The sequence below is a fragment of the Raphanus sativus genome, chromosome 2 (assembly GCF_000801105.2).
Source record: "Raphanus sativus cultivar WK10039 chromosome 2, ASM80110v3, whole genome shotgun sequence".
NCBI classification, from domain to species: Eukaryota; Viridiplantae; Streptophyta; class Magnoliopsida; order Brassicales; family Brassicaceae; genus Raphanus; species Raphanus sativus.
The window spans coordinates 8,723,692-8,746,203 of NC_079512.1; the positions used below are offsets into that span (position 1 = coordinate 8,723,692).

The following is a 22,512-nucleotide window of genomic DNA, read 5'->3' on the forward strand; positions in this document are numbered from 1 at the left end:
GCGTAAGAAAATCTGACCCAAATGCATGAACTTCTCCTTCATAGAAAGAACACCTATCACTAATCTACCAGAATTCCAAAAATGTCCATCAATGTCCAGCTTTCTTTCGTGTTGTGTCTCTAGAGCAGATTCACATCTTCAATGAATTTGAATCGATAAGTGGTCTAAGTTTAATATTAGCATTTCATAGTGAACTCTCAAGAGAAAGCGTCTAAGGTTGCAGGGTACAGCCTTGCAAAAAAAGGGTCAAATCGTGCATAAAGTATTCTCATATATTCAACTTTGATAATATACCGTGTAAATATTCAACTTGATATAAGCAATTACTTATTGATGAATCCAGGTGAGAAGGTATCAAAATCAAATACTTACAAAAAAATGGAGATTTGTCAGAAATGATCCTTCCTGCTACTTGTAAGATCGCTAACGAGCTCATTCTCATCTTCACACTGTTCTAGCAGAGGTTTGTAGGCCGGATTGTGATCTACTACTACTCGTAAAATCTTTGCAGCTTCATGACTCTGCCCTTCCTTGTACAAAGCTCTGCGAAACCAAACCAAATCAGTTGTTCAATTGCGTCTTTAGCTATCATCTTAAGGTCTGTTTCCTAAGGTATGTATTGTACCTTGAAAGAAGCAGCAATGCTTCAAAGTAATGCTCTTTGCTTTTAGCATCACCTGGTTCTTTCAGTTTCGCCACTCTTTCCAAATGTATGATTCCGCTTTTCAAATTTCCCTAGAAAGCCAGAAAGGTTAGATACCAACGGAACATAACAGGAAAAGGAGTCATAACTGATTCAAGATTGCTCAATCAAGACCTGTTGTACGTAGGCAGCACCAGCCCATTGAGATGCAAGCATTAAAAGTTCAACATCTTCAGCATCGGATGCAGCCTCATCAAGGAGCTGAGAAAAGGAACAGAAAGAAGTAAAAAATTGTGCCAAGCAGAAACCAACTAGATACATCTGTGCGTCAAGGAGAGATAAATAATTCAATAGATATCAAACCTTGGAGATAGCAAGCTCTAAATATTCAGTAGCTTCCGATAGCTGCGTCTTCTGCAACAAAGCCTGCCCCATGAGAACCAAACCTCTTACATATCCAGGATCCTTTTCCAGAGCTAATCTGAAAACAACAATATTCACGCAGTAAGTACAAGTAGGCAAAGAGTATTACAGGAGCATGAGGAAGGTCTTTGGAAATACACACCGAAGCAACTGAATGGATGTTTCTTTATCACCTTTTGACAAGACCTGAACTGAAAGCTGACACCAAAAACCAAACCCCCATTTTAAGAAAAGAAAAAGTAAACATGATCAATATCATGTTTTCAATATCCACTACTTACAGAAAGAAGTTCTTCTGGTGTTAACGTCTGTAGGGAAAGGGTCTGCTCTTTCAAGTCTGAGTCGACATACTTGATCACAGATTCAGTAATCTCCATGGAGTGCTCAACGCCTGGAGAGGAGGTCCCCTGGCCCAGTAAACCAAGTTTTGCCAATACCCTAGGATGCTTGAGAGACAATTGCTGCAGAGTTGTGAATACTAGGTGAGGAATTTACACATTTTAACATATAGCCAGAGTCAATTCAGATTAAAAAAACTAAATCACTAGTAATCCCACTAACACAACTGTCTTTTTCAACGTTAGAATCTATTGAATTTAACAAGTGCAGCCTCTAAAACAAATCTCATCAACAAAGTTACATCAATACCGCCACCGGGAAGTTACTTATCAGTCCATCATAACTTTTAAGTTTGTTTTCAAATCTTTAGTTGTAGAAAACAACATACAACATAAGAAGAAAAAGAAACAAAAAAATTATCTTAGTTGTCGTTGGTTTTATTTTAGTCCTAAGTAGATTAAACAAGGGAATGCATTTTTTCACTAAAAATACCGAAAAGGGACTAAAATAGCATACCTGAACTATACTTAATGAACTGTTGGTTACCCAATAGACAACACTTCCCTGAAAAATAATAGAAAAAATGCTAAGATTGTGGGAACATAAACAGTAGCATTAATTCTGTTTTCATAGAAATATAACTGAGGAAATGTAATGAGAGAAAAAAAATTAAGAAGTTTTCAAAGTCTGCAGGAAATTTAAGAAGAAAATTACTTACCTGTGGAATAGCATAGCCGACAAAGAAGAGAGGAACACTCAGGATCTCCAAATACAACTTGTAATACTACAAAGACAGAACAACCTTTAGCATCTGGAAGCATGAAACCTTAGTTTCTTTACAAACCAACAACGTGAACATAAGATAACTAACAATAAAAGATAACTTCATGGCAGAGAAGAATTAGTGATCCAAACACACATAAAAACAGAACTGTGTTCAACTCACTCTCATGAGCAACCCGGCCAAGCCAGTAGTTTGACGAACTGTGGATGAATCAAAAGATATCTGGGAAAAGGGATTAAAAGTTAGACGCGTAACACTACTGCCACCTGCAACAATGTAGAACAAATAAATTCTAAAGAGCAGCAAGCAAGCAAGCATAATATTGATCCTATTGACATGTATTTCAAGTTATACGATTTGGCAGAAAACCTGTATGTTGATGTAATGGAAGACAGCGATCAAAATGGGAAAGACTGGTCCAAAGGAGCCAGCAGGGAGATCACTCAAATTCTGGAACCATAAGGCACCACCCTGCAAGGACAGGTACACAATTGCTTAATATAATTCTAGTACTATCATCTAGCTTCCAAATGCTGTTCTACTAAAACAAGTCATAAAATAAAAAAGAGTATACTTGTCACATATTCTAGAATAGTCTAATTCAGCATTAATAGTCTACCACCAAGAGAAATGCTAACGTAACTTTATGATGATAGAGCTTATGTAATCTCAACTTACAGAATCAAACCCAGGATGACCATCTAGTGACATCTTCCGGATGCTAGCCATCAACAAGAAAAAGCAAGGGAGCTGCAAAATGGTGAAAGCCAAAAAAGGGTAAGTGAGTAAGTTTGTTGCTACTGCTCAGATTAGAAGTTGTTTATATACCTGGACGGATAAGTAAGGGAAAAACCACAAAAAGGAGGGGCAACCAATTGCTCGACTTTCTTTAAGAAAAAGAGAAAACTGGTCAATAGATCCTCTTAAGGTTGGCCTCTCCGGGACCGGCATAGGCACTGCAAAAGGAAAGTGAACAGTTGGATTGGCTTTTTAACAAGAATATGCAGAATCCATTCACACCATAATCAATAGAAGTAGCTCTAGAAATGACATGAACGAAGAAAGGATACATAATTGGGAATAGTTGAGGCTCATTAGCCGCTACAATTTAAAGACAGAGACATTGCTATGTAGCATTACTTGTCTAAGAAGAGCAAATTTTTGATGGAAAACTATATATTAAAAAAAGAAGAAGCAAATAACAACACTTGATACTGTATAATTAATTACTTGCAGGATGAACCCTTCAGACAAATGCAACTGAAGCTATATCTAGAAGAAAGGTTTTAAATTTTGCTATCAGTTACATGTTCCTTAATCACTAACGATTTTAGATAAACTAATATAGAGATGTAATAAAGTAAAGCTGAAAGAAGAAGCAAAGAAGAGAAGGAAGCACTAACACTGAGGTAACAACTCTGAGATTTTTTTCAATTTCTTGAGTTGAAGAACGAGTAAAGGCAACAATGCTACTCTGACAGCAACAGTCGAAGATGCGATGATCATCCACCAAGGCAACCCCGTAAACTCATGGAACCCGTCGAGAAAATCAACGACGGCGAGTACCGGCAGAGAAGAGTCATCCGTGATGATATCTTGAGAAGCGATCGGAAACTCTGGTCCAGGCTCGAGCGGAGCGCCGGGGAGAGAAGAGAATAATCGACGGTGGAGAGAGGAGAAACACGGTGAGGGAGAAGGCGGCGGCGGAGAGGAGAAGAGAGGTTCGGGGTTGAAGGAAGGAGAGTGGGAGAAGAAGAGGAGAGGGGGGAGAGTAGAGAGACGGTGGCGCGTTGATGAGAGAGAGGAGGCGCGTAAGCAACTCCACACGGCCATCTATACAGTTTTTTTTGTTTCCTCTAAAACCCCGAAGAATCGTTTTAGAGAAAGGTTTTAGAGATTTGAGAGATCTACGGAGATGAGAAGCGATTGAGTCTCGAGTCGTTATTCTGACCACTAACTTATTGTTTCGCACCTAGGTCTGGTAATTTGGAAATCTAGGTAATGATTATTTGGTAATAATTACTTGGATGATTTCAAAATTTTAGCTTTTGGTTTTTTTTTTGGCTCTTGGGTTTTAGTTTTTAAATTTGATTTCTAATTATTGGTTTTTGATTTTGCAGTAAATTTATTTTTGAAATATACGAATTGTGATTTTGATTTTTGAACTTTTGATTTTTATTTTAAAAATTAATGAAATATTTCTTTTAGTTTTTTAATTTTACGGTAGTTTAGTTTTTTTTAAAAACCTGAATGATGATTTTTTAGTTTTTTTTAATTTTACTATATTTTATTAATTTTTCTGAAGTTGAAATAAAATTAATAACAAAAATCTAAATTTTATTTAAAAGTAGATTTCTGAATTTGTTTTTTCAGTTTTTTTTGGTTTTTCTAAAATTTGATTACTGATTTATTATAAAAACTTTAACTAAAAGTTAATTTCTTTCTTTTTTAAGACAAACTTGAAACTACTAAAAGAATATATCAAAATTTAATAAAATAATAATACCAATAGTTATTAGCAAAACATGCAAACCTTACGTAAAAAATATATTTGGATATTTGATTTAATTTTAATGACAATGTAAAAGAATGTTCTTAATAAAAACTATTTTGTATTATATATTTTTTTAAAAATATATATTTACTAAAACGTATTTGTTTATAGTAGTTAGCATTTTATTTATTAATTCATAAATATAATAAACTTTTAATTTAGAAATAAAATGAATCACTATGAAAAAATGATAGATTTTAGTTTTTGAGTTTAGAATAACTTGATAATAGAGTTAGATTATATTCCAAGAGTACTTTATTTTAGTCTATTTATAAATAAGTTAGTATTCCCTAATTTTAGGATCAGACATACTTCAAAAGCAGAAAATATTATGACGGACAAATTTGTAAGTGGTGTAAGAAATTCTTTTTCAACTATACTGTTGGTTCAGTATTTTCGGTTTGGCTTTCCAAACCGAGAGTTCCAGTTACTTAGTTTTAGTTTGTGTTGCTAAAAGTTTCTATTTATAATGTAATCCACCCTTCGTTCTATTATACAGAGAAAATGAAATATTAATTTTACACTAAATTTTATTTTAAAGTAAAAGATAGAATAGAATTGAAAATGTTCTAAATTCCATTTAAAAGGATTAAAACTATTTTAAAATAATATTAAAAGAAAGTTTAGTTATTCTGTTTTAACAAAATTCTCTTCTTTAATTTTGAAATACCTGAAAAATCCAATCCAAATATGAATGGATATTTGTTCAAAACCTATATTCAAGTAGTTCAACTTTGGCATTCTTTGAAACCAAACCGAATAGTTAATTGAGTTGCTGTTCAATATGATTCGACCAAATTAAACTTTGTTCATTAATCTAATTTAATATTTTCAAATATAGAAATTTTAGAATAAAGTCAGTAGATATGATAAACGGTTAAAATATAAATAAATACCATATATAAACCATTATAAATACAAAATATTTAGGTTTATATATTTTTGTTAGTTCTAGTTTTGTTTTTATCAAGTTCAATAACTTTAACGTCCAATCATCACCGGTTTAGGTCGGACGGTCCGGTTTTAAAAGCAATGGATAACCTTTTTTTTTTTTTGCCTCTCGTGGCTAAAATATTCCTCCACAAGAGGCATGAACACCCTTTCCCTCCAATTACTCATACCGACGGCTATCCACCTCACGTCCTCACGCGCCGCCTCTCCCTCCTCCTTACGCATCCCCTCTCCGTCAATTTTACGCGCTACCTTATCGTACGGCTCACAGTCAGTCGAAAACCAAACTCTAGAGGTCCTAGAATGGCGCGCCCTCTGCAACCAGCTCTCCCCCTTCGCCTCCACATCGATGGGCCTCTCCGCCACCAAAACCGCCGATATTCCGGTCGGAAAATCTCCCGAAGAGAGCATGACCCTCCTCGACGAGACGGCCGCCGCGTTGGCTGCCATGGAAGTGATGGAACCGCGGCGGTTCGGTCTGTCTGAGATCCTGGACTTGTCTGAAATCGTGAAGCGTGCTGTGTCTGGTCAATTGCTCACCCTTAGAGAGCTCTGCGCCGTCCGTGCCACGTTGACGGCTGCTTCCTCAGTTTTTGAGAAACTACAAAGAGCAGCTAATACTGATAAGCGGTATAATCAGAGCCTTAATCCTCTAATCTTTTCATGTAATGTTTATAAATATGATTGTTATAATGTCATGAAACAATACAACTCATCTACCGTTTCACTCACTTTGCTGATATATAATAGAATAAGACCATAATTAACTCCGGTCTAGAGTTCTTAACTGGAGTTCTTAGCTTCGATGGAATTCTTAGCTTCGGTAGAATTCTTATCTTCGGCTGGGTTTAAAATAGCGCTTCAACCCGTGAGGCGACAGGAGGGTCAAAGTCGCCTCAAAGCTATAGCGTCGCTTTAGATCGCCTCGCCAACTTAAAGCGTAGGCTAAACCTGCACGTAAAATTAGGGGTTAGCACATATAAATCATTCATGTTCTTTTATTCTTTATAATTATCATAAGTAGTAAAATTAAAAATAAATAAGTCTCTATAAAAAAAAACTTAAAAACAGAGAATTAATCTCCATAAAGTGTTCAAGAAACAGAATCAAAGCCAAAAAAGTCTTAAAACAGAGGATAAAGCCAAAAAAAGTCTTAAACATAAAATCAAACCAACATAAACATTTTTTTTTAAATGTAAAATAAGTTTTGATAGGAAACTTACCGACTAAGTCGCCTAAGCAGTAAAGCGTAATGAGGCGTGAGGCTTCTAAAGCGGCTTGAGGCGAGGTTGAAGCGACGCTTACTCGAATTCGCCTTGCTTCACGACTCTGAGGCGGTGACCCCCAAAACAAAGGTCGCCTCACGCTAAGGCGAAGCCTTAGCACGCTTTTTTAAACCCAGATCTTCGGTTAAGAGACGTGTTTTTTAGTTTTTTTTTTAGATTTTAACTAAGAAAGTTTAAGAACCGTCTCTTAGATAGAATAAGACCATGATTTTAACTAATTATTTATCTTTTACTTATCTTGTAGAGTTACACCTCTTGTAGAGATACTTGAGGGATGTGATTTCAATGCTACGTTGGAGCAAAAGATTGGTTTCTGTATCGACTGCAACATGTCTGTGATTCTCGACAGAGCTAGCGAAGACCTCGAGATCATTAGATCCGAACGGAGGAGAAACATGAAGAATCTGGTTTCTCTTTTGAAGAAAGTATCCACCAGGGTTTTCAAGCGGAGGTCGAGGCTGTGCGTGGCCATCAGAGCCACGCACAAAAGCTTGCTCCCGGGCGGTGTTGTGCTAAGTTATAGCAGAGTAGGGGCCACGTGCTTTATGGAACCGAAAGAGGCGGTAGAGCTCAACAACATGGAAGTGAGGCATGCCGATTTGGAGAGAGCTGAGGAAATGGCGATTCTGAGCATTTTGACTTCTGAAGTGTCGGCGGCGCAGAGAGGGATACTGCATCTGTTGGATAGGATAGTAGAACTTGACGTTGCTTTTGCAAGAGCGTCACATGCGAAGTGGATGAATGGTGTCTATCCCAAACTAACTTCGGAACACTCTACAACACTGGACATGGATGGTGGAGACAGTGCATCTCTAGCTGTAGACATTGATTCTGTGCAGCACCCGTTGCTTCTTGGATCCGTATTAGGCAGCAGCTCAGGTGGTGGCAACCTCTTCCCTGTGCCAGTAGATATTAAGGTTGAAAGCAGATCCAAAGTAGTCGTCATCTCGGGTCCAAACACAGGAGGAAAGACCGCTTTGTTAAAGACATTGGGTTTAATCTCTCTTATGTCCAAGTCAGGGATGTATTTGCCTGCTAAGAATCGCCCGAGGTTGCCTTGGTTTGATCTTGTTCTCGCTGACATCGGAGATCCTCAGTCTTTGGAGCAAAGCCTGTCAACATTCAGTGGCCACATCTCACGGATATGTCAGATACTCAACATTGCTTCAGAAAACTCGCTTGTCCTATTAGACGAAATCTGCAGCGGGACTGATCCTTCAGAAGGGGTTGCGCTTGCTACGAGCATCCTAAAGTACATTAAAAACCGTGTTAATGTGGCGGTTGTGTCCACGCATTACGGTGACCTGAGTCGCTTAAAGGATAACGAGACTCAGTTCCAAAACGCTGGGATGGAGTTCTCCATGGAGACTTTGCAGCCTACTTTCAGAGTACTGTGGGGAAGTACTGGTGAATCAAATGCATTGAGAGTAGCTAAGTCGATTGGTTTCGATGGAAGGATATTGGAGCATGCGCATGAGTGGAGGGAGAGGTTAAAGCCAGAGCAGGAAGTGGAGAGGAAAGGTTCGCTGTTTCAGTCTCTTGTGGAAGAAAGGAATAAGCTAAATCTTCAAGCCACCAAGGCTGCAGCTTTACATGGAGATTTAATGAACCTTTACCGTGAGGTAATATAGTTTTGTTTTTCTTGATATTATGATTTATTTCTTGTACTATCTGTTCCTGATTTTTTTCTCTCTTATATGGTGAAGCTTGAGCAAGAGTCGCGTGATCTTGAGAAACGTGAGAAGGCTCTTTTCATGAAAGAAACACAAAAGGTACAAGAAGATTTAAGCTCTGCCAAGTCAAAGATGCAGAAACTGGTCGCTGAGTTTGAAAGTCAGCTAGAAACTGTACCGGCTGATCAATACAACTCCTTAATTCTGAAAACCGAAGAGGCAGTTGCGGATATAATTGAAGCGTATTGTCCTAAAGATCTCGTATTAACGGAGGAGGAAGAAGGGTATCGAGACTACTCGCCGCAAGCAGGTGAAAAGGTTATAGTGACTGGATTGGGAGGTAAGTTAGGCACCGTGGTTGAAGAACCTGGAGACGATGATGAGACAGTTCTAGTCCAGCAGGGTAAGATGAGGGTACGCATCAACAGAAAGGACATAAAGCCCCTTCCTCGTACCAAAACCAGTGAAACACCTAATCGTTCAAAGAGACAGGTGCACATAAAAAAACTAGTAATAAAGTTGGAAGGTTATATTTTATAGATAGTATTGTGATGATTTGGGTTGCAACATGAGTTCTTATGGTAGCTGATACTTTGCACAGGTAAGCATGAAAGAGCTAGGCAGTGTGTTGCAGATGCAGAGCGAACCAGTGCGTATTGAAACGTCAAAGAACACATTGGATCTAAGAGGAATGCGGGTGGAAGAAGCGATGTACCAGCTTGACATGGCCATTTCGGGAAGAGAATCAGGTTCGATCCTCTTTATCATTCATGGAATGGGAACAGGCGTTATAAAAGAGCTGGTGCTTCAGAGGTTAAGCAAGCACAGTCGTGTGTCAAGGTATGAGCAGGCAAATCCTATGAACCATGGATGTACAGTTGCTTACATTAAATGACAAAACCTCAAACACATTCTTCTCTGTAAACATATTATTGAAAAGTATGGTATTATAATGGTCCAAACAACTAGTTTCGATAGTGAATTGACATTCAAGTGTACAAGAATTTAACTCGAGTGTTTTATTGATGTTGTACTGAAGAAGTGTCAATCTTTATTCTTCCAAGAACTAACATATAGGTCAATTTGTAAACTCTCAAAAACAGAAGCTTGATGTTCTTGTTAAAGATGAAATTTATTTTGGGGTTATTTGTGAAATAACAAAAAAAAACTAAAATTAGTTTTAAAGAAACGGATTTGGAAAATTCCCACACTTCCTAAAATCCGCATGTTTCTCTGGAGAGCAGTTTCAGGGGCTCTAGCGGTAGCTGATCGCTTATCTTCCAGAGGCTTGGAGGTGGAAACTCGATGCAAACTATGCAAACAATAGCTTGGAAACCATAAATCATGTGCTGTTTCAATGTTCGGTGGCCATCGGTATTTGGGCGGATATAGGATTAGCTCTTCCTGTCTCCACTCTGCAACAAACCCTTGAGGAGAACATTGTTTTGGTTCTAAACTTAATAGAGGACAAATCCAAGGAGCAGGCTCTTGTTCAATCGATACCGTGAGTGTTGTGGCTAATTTGGAAGAACAGAAACTCCATTCTATATGCCGCCACGCAAATATTAAGGACGAAACTCATTGGAGATATGAAAGAGGAGGTAGATCAATGGTTCCAGCTCAATATGGTCTCCAACTCTACGTCAACGGCAACAACTACTCTTCATCACTGTGAAAGATGGCTTCCTCCTGAGAATGGTGTCATCAAATGCAATGTTCATGCCAATTGGAGAAATCCATACCTTCATAGTGGGGTAGCTTGGATCGCAAAGGACCATAACGGGAATGTAACACACCATGCTCGCGATGCTATCGTCCATGCACCTAACCGTTTCATAGCTGAGCTGAGATGCATAATATTCGCTATGACGAGCCTTAGCGACCTCAGAATCTCAAGGGTGATCATTTCTTCTGACTATACAGAGGTTATTGAGGCTATCAAATGTCCACTACAGTGGCCACGACACAGAGGCTTGTTGCAACAAGTGCTGCGACTTAAAGAGAAGTTTCAGGTAATAACTTTTGACAGTGAGAAAGTAACAGCTAATGGAGTGGCTCGTGACATCGCAAGAAGTGTTTTGCGAGATGGTCGGTTTCAATCTTATCTAGCTATGGGAGGTCCCTCTTGGCTACACGATAGAATCGCAAGAGAACAACATTGAAGCAACTTTTAGCTCTTATTTAGAGTGTGGTTGTCTTTGTTTTTTTCACTACCTTGGAGTAAAAGACATTGCCTTTGTATTTGTTTCAAACTCTCTTGATTAATATCAATTCAGACGTTCAAAAAAAAATAGTTTTAAAGAGAGAGGGTGGAGAGAGATAGGAAGAGAGAACAAGATTTTGGTTATTCTATGAATCTTTTTTTCACTTACTACTTGGTGCAATTTCTCATTTATTTTTAGATGATTATCCATTATATATATTGTTATTTTTAGTCTGGTAAATATTTGACTTCAGCTGATTCTCTCACTCTCTATCTATTTGTGGAGAGAGGATTTAATATTTTTATCGGCTAAATTTTTTTATTGATTATTTCAGTAATATTGTTATACAAAAAAACTGAACATGAAAAGAATAGTCTCCACAACAAAAACTGCCCACCTCCTCGCAAGAGACCAGAAGAGCTGAAAATTCTGACTCCATTACCGTAGACCGTCTTTCGAATTTACTCATACCAGCTTCTAATAAGGTCTTATAGTGGTTAAGTGTATATTCCAGAAACTTGAGAATCTTCACGGTGAGCAGCGTCGTAGTTACATTTGACCCATTCCAAAGGAGGAGATTTCCATTGAGATCGAGTGTTTGCAGAAACTATTTTTCGTCTTAGGGATGAGACTTGTGATGGATGAATAGAATCCAACAATTCCTTTAGATCTTATCCGTTTAATGATCAATTCTTCAACTGTGTATTGGATATTATTAAAAAGTAAATCATTCTGACATTTCCATAACCTCCAAACCACTCAAAATGGTAAAAAACGCTGATCATTAGGAATATTACTAAAGAAAATATAGTAGTCAGCTTATTCAACAAAGAATCATTTTCATCAATTAATGAATCCGATGGACAGGAAATATGCCAAACTTATTGTAAGAGAGAAATATGTGAAAACACACAGCAAATAAAACATTTTTTGGTCAACAACAAGACAAAATACTTTATTCAATTGTTTTCCTGCACTTAGTTTCATGCTTTGTATATATACATAATATATATAATAAAATAACAATAATATATAAATACATATTGCAAAATCCAAATAAAACTTGAATTAAATTCTTAACTGAACTACTTCGTATGCCTTCCACACAATGTAGATAAAAAAGTGAAAAAACCAAAGATTTCATGTTGTAATATTTTTTTAATCAAAAATCAATATAATTAAATTTATTTCAACACTGTTTTATTGTAATGCTGAAACTATGGTGAATATATTCCAAATTATACTAAAAAAATAGGTATGCTCAAATTCTAAAATAAAAGATTTGATCATCGAAAGAAGAGATATGACACAAGACATAAAATATAAAAATTAGAAGAAGACTATTCTTCACCATATATAATACAATACATTATCACCACGAACACTCTTATATTAGCAAGGTAAAATTTAATTTATGTATTCATATATTTGATTAATTTATTTATTTTTACTATTATTTTGGAGTAATATACTATATTTTCTCTTCTAATTTTTTGGGATAATAGACATTGTCTTTCTTGACTGATCGATATAGTAGATTATGCATTTACTATCAGAGGATCACTTGGTAGAATATGCCTCTGTGAATATAAAATTATTGATATGATAGACTATGTTTCATTGGACCATATGACAGGATTTGCCTCCTTGTATATAAAATGATCAATACGATATATTATATTTCGTCGAATCATGTGGTAAACTATACCTCCAATTATTTATGTTCTTTAAATTTCTGCATTTAAATTATGATTTTAAGTTTATATCTTTAAATTTATGCCTTTAGATTTTGTACTAATATTATCTATTTAAATTATGCATTTATTATAATATTATTTTATTATTTTATGAATACAATTATCATGTTGAATTTTTCAAAGTTTGAAATAGATGACTCTAATATCACTGAAAATAATTATTTGACATATGCAGTAAGTGCAAAGATGCAAGTAAAAGGAAACATTTTCTTAAAAAACCATTGACAAATAAAAAGTAGTGTCAGGTGAGTAAAAGCAAAAACTATGATATTTTTGTGACATCACATATATCTATTCTATTAAAACAGAAATACAAAATAGAATTTACACTATTTTCAACAAATTATTGTATTAATTATCTTTCTATTTTTACGTAATTCAACAATTTCATTAAATTTGTTGAATTACGTAAAATAATATACTGCAGATTTTTATTTATTAATTAATCATCATTAATTTTATACCAATTATAAAAATTAAAATGTAAAATAACTAGGTTTTCATATAGGTAAAATTTCAGTTTAGTATATTTTACTAAAACTTTTTTTATCTTAGTTTCAGACGGTGAAAACTACATAGACAACACATAATTCAAAGACATAGTTTACGTGAGCAAAATAATAATTTATATCAAAATAATAAAAACGCATTATATTTATCATCACTTAATTTTTCACTCCTTATAACTATTTTACTAAATAAAAAAATATTTCTTTTCACTTAATTTAGCCAAACACATTTCTTTTTGTAAATTTATTTACACAATCAGTTAGGCATAGACATTCAGAAAGATATGGATTATTTCTTACGGTATCGTTTATTTTTTGTTTGAAATTAAGCACAATTTTGATATTATAAATTTATGTGCGAGTTTAGAGTTAGATCCTTCTGGATCTGGAAGACTTCAGTTCTGGTGTATAGGAAACATAAAAAATATCGAAATAACCATTGTATCTGAAGCAGATTCAAATATCTGTACCAGAAATACCATATTACCTGATTCAATAGATCTTTTGTATACAATTATTTATATAGCGACACATCTAAAATATATAACACTAATAATGAAAAACAAATATTAATGTATAAAAACGTAGGAATCAATATCCGCGCGGACGCGCGGATCAAACTCTAGTGATGATTTAAATGATGAATATATTCAAAATGAAGACCCTAAGGATATTTAGTAATCTCTAGAAATAGAAATATGGATCTGAAAGCTAAACACTAGTGGATTTATCTACCGTACGAAAACTACATAAAATGTTAGTAAATATAATTCAGATGTTCAGAATTACATCAAAGATGAAGTTATGTAGAGAAAAAATAAGTGATTTTGAAATAATTGAGAAAACACTTTCCATGTTCTATTCTTGAAACATAGTCTTGCATCAACAGCTCTAGAGAAAATTGATATATCTGTTATACTTGGAGTTGAAGCAAGTACTCTTTGATGCATAGCATAATAATCAACTTGTGATATTAAACTATCATGTTCGTAAAAAAAAAACTATCATGTTCGTCCCATTAGATATAATATGTTTTCTGAAGTGAATGTTGCATCTCTTAGGTATAATAATTGGGAAGGATTGAATGCAGTCTAAACCGTTATTATGATCGTAGAAGAGGATAAAGAAAAAAATTTCACCAAGAACTAATAAGAATTTTCACAAAAATGAAGATGGTTGAGATGCTAAAAAGCAGACTGTTTTTTTTTTTTTTGCATATATGCCATGAAAAAACATTAGATACGTGTTTATTGTACTCCAAAACGTTTAACCGGTTTGTATCGAAAATCCTAAAAACAAAACCAAAAGATGAAAAACATAATAAGAACTTCATCTTGAATGAATTGTGACTGTTTTTTCATGCCAGCGTGTAAACTAACTGGTGATGAAATCAGAAAATTGTGGCAATCAAAATGAACTGTGGGACAGATCTGATATCCAGGTAGGATATCCAAATCCGGACCCGTAAAAAGATGTTATTCAGATTTGGATTCGTACCTTCCTAATATCTGGAGTTAATATATCTTGACCAAAATCTGAATACCGCAGATATCCGGATTAAAAATAAAAATAAAAATTTGCAAAACTAAAATTTACTAATTGAACATCTATTTAGCTTTTTTAAAAAAAAAACATTGGAAATTATTAAAATTTAATAAAATTAAAATTTTAGTTAATTTATATAAAAGCTATATATAATACACACATATAATTAAAAATATGTTTTAAATATTTTTAATTTTTAAAAAATTCCAAATCTGTGAAATCTCTCTCCAGATCCAGATATGAACCTCTCGAATATCCATTTTTTTTGATCGGATCGGGCAGATCCCTGATCAAATAACTGTTCTCGAATATTAAATCTTTTAGGTTGTATTTGCTTTAAAAAAATCTTTTAGGTTGACCTTTGTTAACATCTCATTTTCACCCTTAGCCATATCCAAAAATATGTCAAACCCAGAAAATCAAACCAACCAATGCCAGCGTGTAAACTAACCGGTGATTAAATCGGAAACCAAAAGACTTACATACACGTGTCATAATAACATTGGTTACGCTTACGCAGAGAGAGTTCCTGGGAGAATTAAGAGGAACCGTGTTTGTCAAATTTGTCTCTGCTTTCTCCTTCTCTTCGTCTTCTTCCCCAGCGCTCGTGTTTATGACAGCTTTTAACGCTTGAGTCTTCCGCCCTTTCTCTTCTTCAGCGTTCACACAACTCCGATTATCAATTTCCTCTGCCCGCTAGTGACTTCTTCTTCTTCCCTGTACGTTGTTTCTTCCTTGATCGAGTTCTCAATTTTTTTGAAATTATGAGATTAAACTGTAATTTTAAATCTCCGAATGCTATTAAAATCTGAATTTAATATTTTTGTTTGTGATCTATCGTGAAAGAATCAGATTGAGGAGAATCAGAATGATTCGGCTTAGGGCTTACGCGGGGATAAGCACCCTCGCAACACTCTCCGTGATCTACCACGCCTTTAGCAGCCGCGGTCAGTTCTACCCAGCCACCGTCTACCTATCCACCTCCAAGATCAGTCTAGTCATCCTCCTCAACATGTGCCTCGTCCTAATGCTCGCCCTATGGAACCTCGTCAAACTCGTGTTCCTCGGCTCCCTCAGGGAAGCCGAGGTGGAGCGTCTTAACGAGCAGGCCTGGAGAGAACTCATGGAGATTCTCTTCGCCGTCACTATTTTCCGACAGGACTTCTCCGTCGGGTTTCTCTCCTTGGTCGTCACTCTCTTGCTCATCAAGGCTTTGCATTGGATGGCTCAGAAGAGAGTCGAGTACATCGAGACGACTCCTTCCGTGACTTTGTTCTCGCATGTTCGCATTGTTTCTTTCTTGGTGTTTCTCCTGATCTTAGATGGTTTCTTTACGTATAGTTCGGTACGGGAGTATATTCAGACACCCAAGGCTTCCATGTCTGTCTTCTTCACGTTTGAGTAAGTGCCCTTCTTACTTGTTTGTCATGGTCTCATCTATGCTAGAAAACCTTTAGAACTGGAGGGCAAAAGCCACCAGTGTTCGAGTCCCGGCTAGTGGGGAATTAACATTTTGGCATCGCCGCCGGGATAGATGACCGACACATGACAACAAGTGAATAGTCTGGATCACTTCTGTGCGGCCTCTGTATAATTAAAAAAAAAACTGGAGATTTATTGTATTTGGAGCTTGAAACTAAGTCACTAGCTGATAAATTATATGTGGCAGGTATATGATTCTGGCGACTACAACTCTGTCTATTATTGTGAAGTATGGCTTCTATGTCACTGATCTGGTAATGGAAGGTCAATGGGAAGCGAAGCCAGTATATACTTTCTACTTGGAGCTTGTTCGTGACTTGCTTCACTTGTCCATGTACCTCTGCTTCTTCCTTATGATCTTCATGTAAGTCCAAAACTCTTCTTTCCATCATTTCTTCAATATTTTAGGTATCAGTTTTGGTATTTTATCTTTAATTTAAGTATCAATTTTTGTTTGTTTGGTTGAATAGGAACTATGGCCTTCCTTTGCATCTAATAAGGGAGCTCTACGAAACGTTCAGAAACTTCAAGATCCGTGTGACTGATTACCTCCGGTATCGTAAAATCGCTTCCAATATGAACGATCGGTTTCCTGATGCAACTCCTGATGAACTCAGTTCGTAAGTATTTTTCCCAAATATTCTAAATATCTTGCTAGCCATTTGCAATTTGCTTATTCACACTTCTTAATGTGGGGGTTTGCAGAAATGATGCCACCTGTATTATATGCCGTGAAGAAATGACCTCAGCGAAGAAGTTAGTATGTGGCCATCTGTTTCATGTACATTGTCTTCGGTCATGGTTGGAACGACAGAACACGTGTCCCACCTGCAGAGCCCTAGTTGTACCAGCTGAGAATGCTACATCAACAGCTTCTGGAGCACACCAAGCATCCTTGCAACACCAGGGTACCGATCTTGCTATTTATTTTTAACATCTTCTTAATGAATTTTGGATCCGGTACTCCCATTGTTATGTCTCTTGGTATATGTGCTTGGCATGACTAATGATGTTTATGCTTGGAACAGGAACGGGTACTTCAAGCTCAGATGGCCAGAGTTCTTCTGTTGCTGCAAGTGGTAATTTGAGCAGGCATGAGGCTAGGGTTCGAGCTGCTGCTTCTGCAGCGTCCATATATGGGAGATCCTTTGTTTATCCATCTTCTGAAAACACACTTGTCTGGTATGGTGCCATGTCATTTTATGTCATATATATCACGTTAGCTTTTCTTCTGTTATCATCCACTAGAGAAACAACTAACACTAAGATTGGACATATGAAGGTCTCAAGGCTATTCGTTGCTTCCTCAGGCAGAGAAAGAATCTCAGAAGAGATGTCTCGAGTCCCAGATTGAGGTAATACTTTGATATAATTTTGTACGGAAACTAACCATTTTCGAAAGCGGGTCTCAAGAAATTCTCTATCAAATATTTTCTTGGTAGGTGTTACAAAACCAACTACGTCTTCTAAAGGAGCCTGCAGCTACCGTAGATATTAAAGGAAAGTCGGTTGTGGAAACTGCTGAGTGAACTTCAGAATGTGGGAATTTGTTTTGGTAGAAAGGATTTTGAAATGTACATGTTGTTTGGTTGTCTTTTAGAGCACGGAACATATACAAACAAGGCTCTACAACAGTTATCTATATCAGCTTTTCTTCCAAGTTTTTCCTTTTCGGTGTCGTATTCGATCTCCAGAACCGTTGTTACGTTTCAACTGCGCAAGTTTCTACTTGATTCACCATGATTACATTTTTTTTCTTGTTCATAATGAATTACAGTATTTTCAAATCCTTCAGTAGTAAGGCGGATATCTTCAAAAATTTGAATGCATACACATAATCTTGATCAATTGGAATAATTTTTTTTTTGTCTAAGGGGGGGTTATTGGTACAAGGATTCTAGAAGAATTCTGAAATTTTAAGATTCTATTATTATTGGTTTATGGATTTGTAAAGTTTAAGTAAAATTCTTTGTTATTGGTTTAAGAATTTTTAAAATCTATTTAAAATCTTTGGTTATTCAAAAAATTTGGTTTTCATTGATTTTGTAATTCTATCAAACTCTATTGTTATTGGGAGATAAATTCTTTATGTTTTTTACTCATGATACTCAACTTTGAAAATATCATGTTTACTCATAAGATTTGTAAAATCTGTATGATAACAACACACACTTCGGTTCTTTACACAAAAAGTGATAAATTCAACATTTGCCCATTTTAATTTTGTGACAAGAAGAACGTGGCACCATATGAAACTAATTTTTGGAGTATGAACCAAATCCTAAAAGAAGACAGGTGGTGAAGAAGACGATGATTGACCCAAGAATCAATCCATGGAAAAATAACAACCATTCTTCTTCTTTTTCTCTTTGTTTTATTTCTCGATTTGTCATTCATAAAAAACTACAAAACTAAACCAAATGCTCTTGGCCTAGTGGTAATGTAACTCCACCTGGAGTGCCCGTCTTGGGTTCGAGTCGCCTTGGCCACCTTCCCGCCTATAACCGTGCGTGCCCGGATGGAAGGCCTCGTGGAGATTAGTCTGGGCTTACCGTCTGGGAACCCCCACGGTTATCAAAAAAAAAAAAAAAAAAACTACAAAACTAACTCTTTCTAATCATTCCATCCGAGAAGCAAGACATTATATGATAATGGTGAAGTGGAAGAGATTATCTCTATATAGCTCACGAAGGAAAACGTTATACATATATATATATATATATATATATATATATATGTTTGATGGACAAAAAGTTGGTAGTTTCCTAAAAAGACTTGTATATATTTCCTTAAAAGGAAATTGATTTTGAGAAAAATATGTATGCAAATTTGTAAAATTCCATAACAATCAACGAAAAATTCATACAAAATCTATTCAACTTTTAAAATCTCTAAACTTTAAAAATTCTCAGATTCCACACAAATTCTTGTCCCAATAACCCCCCTAAATGTTAAGATTTATTCTATTTTTCTGTTTTTTTAGAGTTTACAATGTTGTGAAATACAACTTATTACAACAAAGAAGAGCAAGAGAAGGAGACAGCAAGAAAAGAAGACAAAGAGCTAGTAGAACATGGGAGAGCAAAGGAAAGATAGAGCACTAGCTATAGGGGGATAGAAACCAGAAATACAACTCGAGTAAAGAAGGCGCAGGAGCCGAGGCTGACGGCAAGGACAGGGATAGGAGCCTATCTCGAAGTCGACGATCCACCACTCTGAAGAAGACCTCTTGAGTCAAAGAAACACCAGTGAATATGCGTGCGTTCCGCTCCCTCCATAGACTGTAGATGATGGCCTGATTAATGAGCTTGAGAACCACCTTAATGAGCTTGAGAACCACCACCGCCCGCTGTGCATGAGGACCCTGGAGTTGATGACAGAAGTGGACAACCCTTGGAAGAAACTTCGCAGTTGTAATCTATATTTCATTCTACTTTAAAAAAAGTTCCTATCAGTTTTTGCAACAAGAAAATTGCAAATAATTCTCATAGAATCGTATTTCCAAGATAACTAATGATAAGAAATTTCCTTTAAAAGTATCTAAAACGAGTAACACTTTTTGGTGAAAATTTGATGTAGTAATTTATATGAAGCAAGAGCACAAGAATGTCTAGATAGATACCAAAGAGCAACAGCCTACTTGAAAGAGAAAACTGAAATGTTGAGGATATCTAATGATAATTCTCTAATGATTAGGATAAATAAATTAAACTAAAGATTTAATATGAATTTTTTAATTACGTTTAATTTTGGTTCGGTTTTATTTCAAGTTTTTTTTTATCAATTTCATTACCGATTTTGGTTTTGGATAAAATACTCATACTTAATCAGGAATAATCTAAAAACTAAAATTTCAAAGAGCAATCTTCCACGCAAGAAACACAATTAAAAGTAATACAAATGCTTAGGATAGAAATCTCATTTTTTGGATGCATATTTTGCCACTATCTTACTAAAGATGGGAGCAAAAAAACAATTATGTAAATGTAAATTTAGTGATATAATTAGTTTTTCCCGATAACAGATAGACAATACATAGACGACAAAAAAAAGACAATACATAAGACAAATACATGATAAACAGATTATAAAAATTCAAAGTATTCGGTAGTATTTTTTTATTGTGTCCAATACAATTTTTGTTATTAAATCTATATAAATATAAATTGTTATTTCATATAAATTTTTGGTATTTGAGATTTATATTTTTTATAACAAATATAATAACATTAATAGTTAACAAAACTTTTTGATGTATAATAAATGGATTTTTTAATGATAAAATTTTCTAAGTAAATTTGCTTTGGGTACATCTAATTGCTGATATCACTTATATTGATTTGCCGACCAAAAAAAAGAAGAAAATCTTCTAAAATTCATTTTGCCTTTTTACCGTCTTTCTATTTTGTTAAGTTTTGCAAAAGTGCACTTAGTTCCCCAAAATCGAATCGAAAGAGGAAGGAAGGATGTGGGTGGAGATAATATGCGCTCTGGCGATCTACAAACTCGTTCGCCTTTTCTTCTCCAACGACGACTTCTCCGACGTAGAAACATCAGACTCCACTGCTCTCTTCTCCGTTGCTCACAGGTCAGGCTCTCTCTCTCTCTTTTTTCCCCCGATTTTTCTCGATTCCCGATTTGAATGGTTCTAAAATTGCAGACTCGAGAAGGTTTACGGAGGAAAAGCATATGTAGGGCTTCGAATTCCAGATGCAGACACTTCTTCTAGACAGGACATCGATCTTGTCCTCGTCACTAATGGGTAAATTTTCAAAATTAAATCCTTCTTCATTTCTTCGTATCTCTCTGCAGCTAATGAGATAACAATATTGGTGTAGACAAGTTGAGGTGGTCGGTGTTAAGAATCTACATGGAATTGTTACTGTAACGAGTGATGGAAGCTGGGTCTGTGAAGGTGGCAAGCATCATCATTCCACCCACACTTACCCTGATCCTGTACGTTTCTTTTTCTTTGTTTATCCATTATGATATGAGTATATTTCTTACAATCAAATGTCCAAAGTCCAGTCTTGACAAGTGAAAATAGCAAACCGAATTTGTTTCTAACTAAATAGATTTATGTTTTCTCAGCTGGCTGAAGTGAAGAAACAAGCTTCAGTTCTTGAGTCATATCTTGAACAGAGAGGCGTTACTTTACCTGAAGGAAGTATCTCTTGCAAAGTTGTCATTCCCAATCCAAATTTTCGGTATGTCTTGTTTTTTCTTTAAATCTATTTTCATGTTTCCTCCAGATAGTGTTATTGCAGAACCTACTGAAGTGCGTGCGTGTGTGGTCGTTGCCCTTTAGTTATATTCTTTGTGAGAAAAAAAAAACTTATCTGTTTCTGTTTATTTCAGTACAATGCATGCATTTCCGAGTGAGGTAATAACCTACGAAGAGTGGCAGCATCTGAAACCAGTCTCAAGAAACATTCTTTCTGGTTGGGTCAAAGGCGCATTCAGCAGCACAGGAAAAGAGACGCAAGACTCTCCGCATCAAAAACTTAACTTCGTCCTTGGCTCTGCACCAGTCTGGGATAGGTCCGTACCTCGTTCATTTCCATGGAAGTAGTTCTCTTCAAAGATTTTTTCTTTGTAATGGTTCTATTGTGATTTTGCAGGGTGGAGCTTAAAAACAGCAAGATTGTGTTAGGGGAATTCCTTGAGTTTAAAGGAAAGGAGGAAGACACTTCGGCTTTGAGACATATCAAAAGATCAAAAGTTGACCGTATCTCTATTCAGCAAACTAGCATGCTTGGTTTCGGTAATTTTTTATTTCCTTTACATTTGGTGTTGCGTTTTCATTTACATTTACTGTGTATTTGATTTCAGTGAATTTAGGGTTCTGAGACCTTAATCTGCTTAGTTTTTGTTCTCAGTGATGTGATTCTTGATTAATGGAGTGTAGTTAATTTAAAAAAATATTTTTTTTGGTTGCAGCTCCAACAAGGTTGCAGGTTCTGTACTCGTATAGGGACTACAGAAGTGAAGGAAGTTCAGGATCAGAGACAAAGGAAGTGACTGTAAGGTCGAGCACCGAGGTTGTGTTCCAGCCCCGAGACTCTGAAAAGATTAAGAAGTTCAAGCTATCGTCCATCCTCTCCGTTTCACTAAGTGCCTAACTGTTCTGTCAACAGATAAAAAGGCTGTTAATGTCTACTATATTATGACTTACATAGACCAATCCTGAAAATGAGCATATATTATTAAGAGAACTGTTTTTTTTTCTTCTTCTTTACTGTTTTTACTCGACACTTGAGAACGCTCTGAAAATAAATAAAAAATGAAAATGCTCAGTCTTTGTTACACACGACAACCAAACAAAAACAATTTCAAGAAGAAATAAATGCGATAACAATATC

At 35.7% G+C, this 22,512-nt stretch overlaps 5 protein-coding genes across 6 annotated transcripts; 4 read left to right on the top strand and 1 right to left on the bottom strand.

The window, feature by feature from the left end:
- Positions 1 to 291: 291 nt before the first annotated feature.
- On the bottom strand, positions 292 to 4,169 carry LOC108828484 (ALBINO3-like protein 2, chloroplastic). The gene is made up of 13 exons (XM_018602198.2): positions 3,593 to 4,169; positions 3,018 to 3,145; positions 2,868 to 2,939; positions 2,559 to 2,660; positions 2,352 to 2,411; positions 2,124 to 2,189; positions 1,922 to 1,969; positions 1,348 to 1,527; positions 1,209 to 1,264; positions 1,007 to 1,124; positions 818 to 904; positions 626 to 735; positions 292 to 543 (listed from the first exon to the last, which is right to left on the bottom strand). The coding sequence occupies exons 1-13, from the start codon at positions 4,020 to 4,022 to the stop codon at positions 390 to 392; spliced, it is 1,611 nt and encodes a 536-aa protein (XP_018457700.2). The 5' UTR covers positions 4,023 to 4,169; the 3' UTR covers positions 292 to 389.
- Positions 4,170 to 5,811: 1,642 nt separating this feature from the next.
- Positions 5,812 to 9,694, top strand: LOC108817859 (uncharacterized). Its single transcript, XM_018590681.2, has 4 exons — positions 5,812 to 6,324; positions 7,225 to 8,602; positions 8,687 to 9,145; positions 9,255 to 9,694. Exons 1-4 carry the CDS (start codon positions 5,834 to 5,836, stop codon positions 9,546 to 9,548), a joined length of 2,622 nt encoding a protein of 873 aa, XP_018446183.2. The 5' UTR covers positions 5,812 to 5,833; the 3' UTR covers positions 9,549 to 9,694.
- A 548-nt stretch (positions 9,695 to 10,242) lies between these two features.
- LOC108833068 (uncharacterized) lies at positions 10,243 to 10,815 on the top strand. The gene has a single exon (XM_018606521.2). It carries the CDS (start codon positions 10,243 to 10,245, stop codon positions 10,813 to 10,815), a length of 573 nt encoding a protein of 190 aa, XP_018462023.2.
- Positions 10,816 to 15,229: 4,414 nt separating this feature from the next.
- LOC108834064 (ERAD-associated E3 ubiquitin-protein ligase HRD1B) lies at positions 15,230 to 17,937 on the top strand. Of its 2 annotated transcripts, none has more exons than XM_056997196.1 (8): positions 15,230 to 15,387; positions 15,521 to 16,069; positions 16,338 to 16,514; positions 16,621 to 16,770; positions 16,856 to 17,058; positions 17,179 to 17,332; positions 17,433 to 17,505; positions 17,593 to 17,937. In XM_056997196.1, the coding sequence occupies exons 2-8, from the start codon at positions 15,537 to 15,539 to the stop codon at positions 17,677 to 17,679; spliced, it is 1,377 nt and encodes a 458-aa protein (XP_056853176.1). In that variant the 5' UTR covers positions 15,230 to 15,387; positions 15,521 to 15,536; the 3' UTR covers positions 17,680 to 17,937. The 2 variants fall into 2 exon arrangements, with proteins under 2 accessions (XP_056853176.1, XP_056853180.1); XM_056997200.1 differs by having other exon boundaries at positions 15,245 to 15,387; positions 15,515 to 16,069.
- Positions 17,938 to 20,511: 2,574 nt separating this feature from the next.
- On the top strand, positions 20,512 to 22,458 carry LOC108823272 (uncharacterized). Its single transcript, XM_018596449.2, has 7 exons — positions 20,512 to 20,738; positions 20,811 to 20,912; positions 20,989 to 21,106; positions 21,242 to 21,357; positions 21,509 to 21,691; positions 21,772 to 21,914; positions 22,091 to 22,458. The coding sequence occupies exons 1-7, from the start codon at positions 20,617 to 20,619 to the stop codon at positions 22,270 to 22,272; spliced, it is 966 nt and encodes a 321-aa protein (XP_018451951.1). The 5' UTR covers positions 20,512 to 20,616; the 3' UTR covers positions 22,273 to 22,458.
- The last annotated feature ends 54 nt before the right edge of the window (positions 22,459 to 22,512 follow it).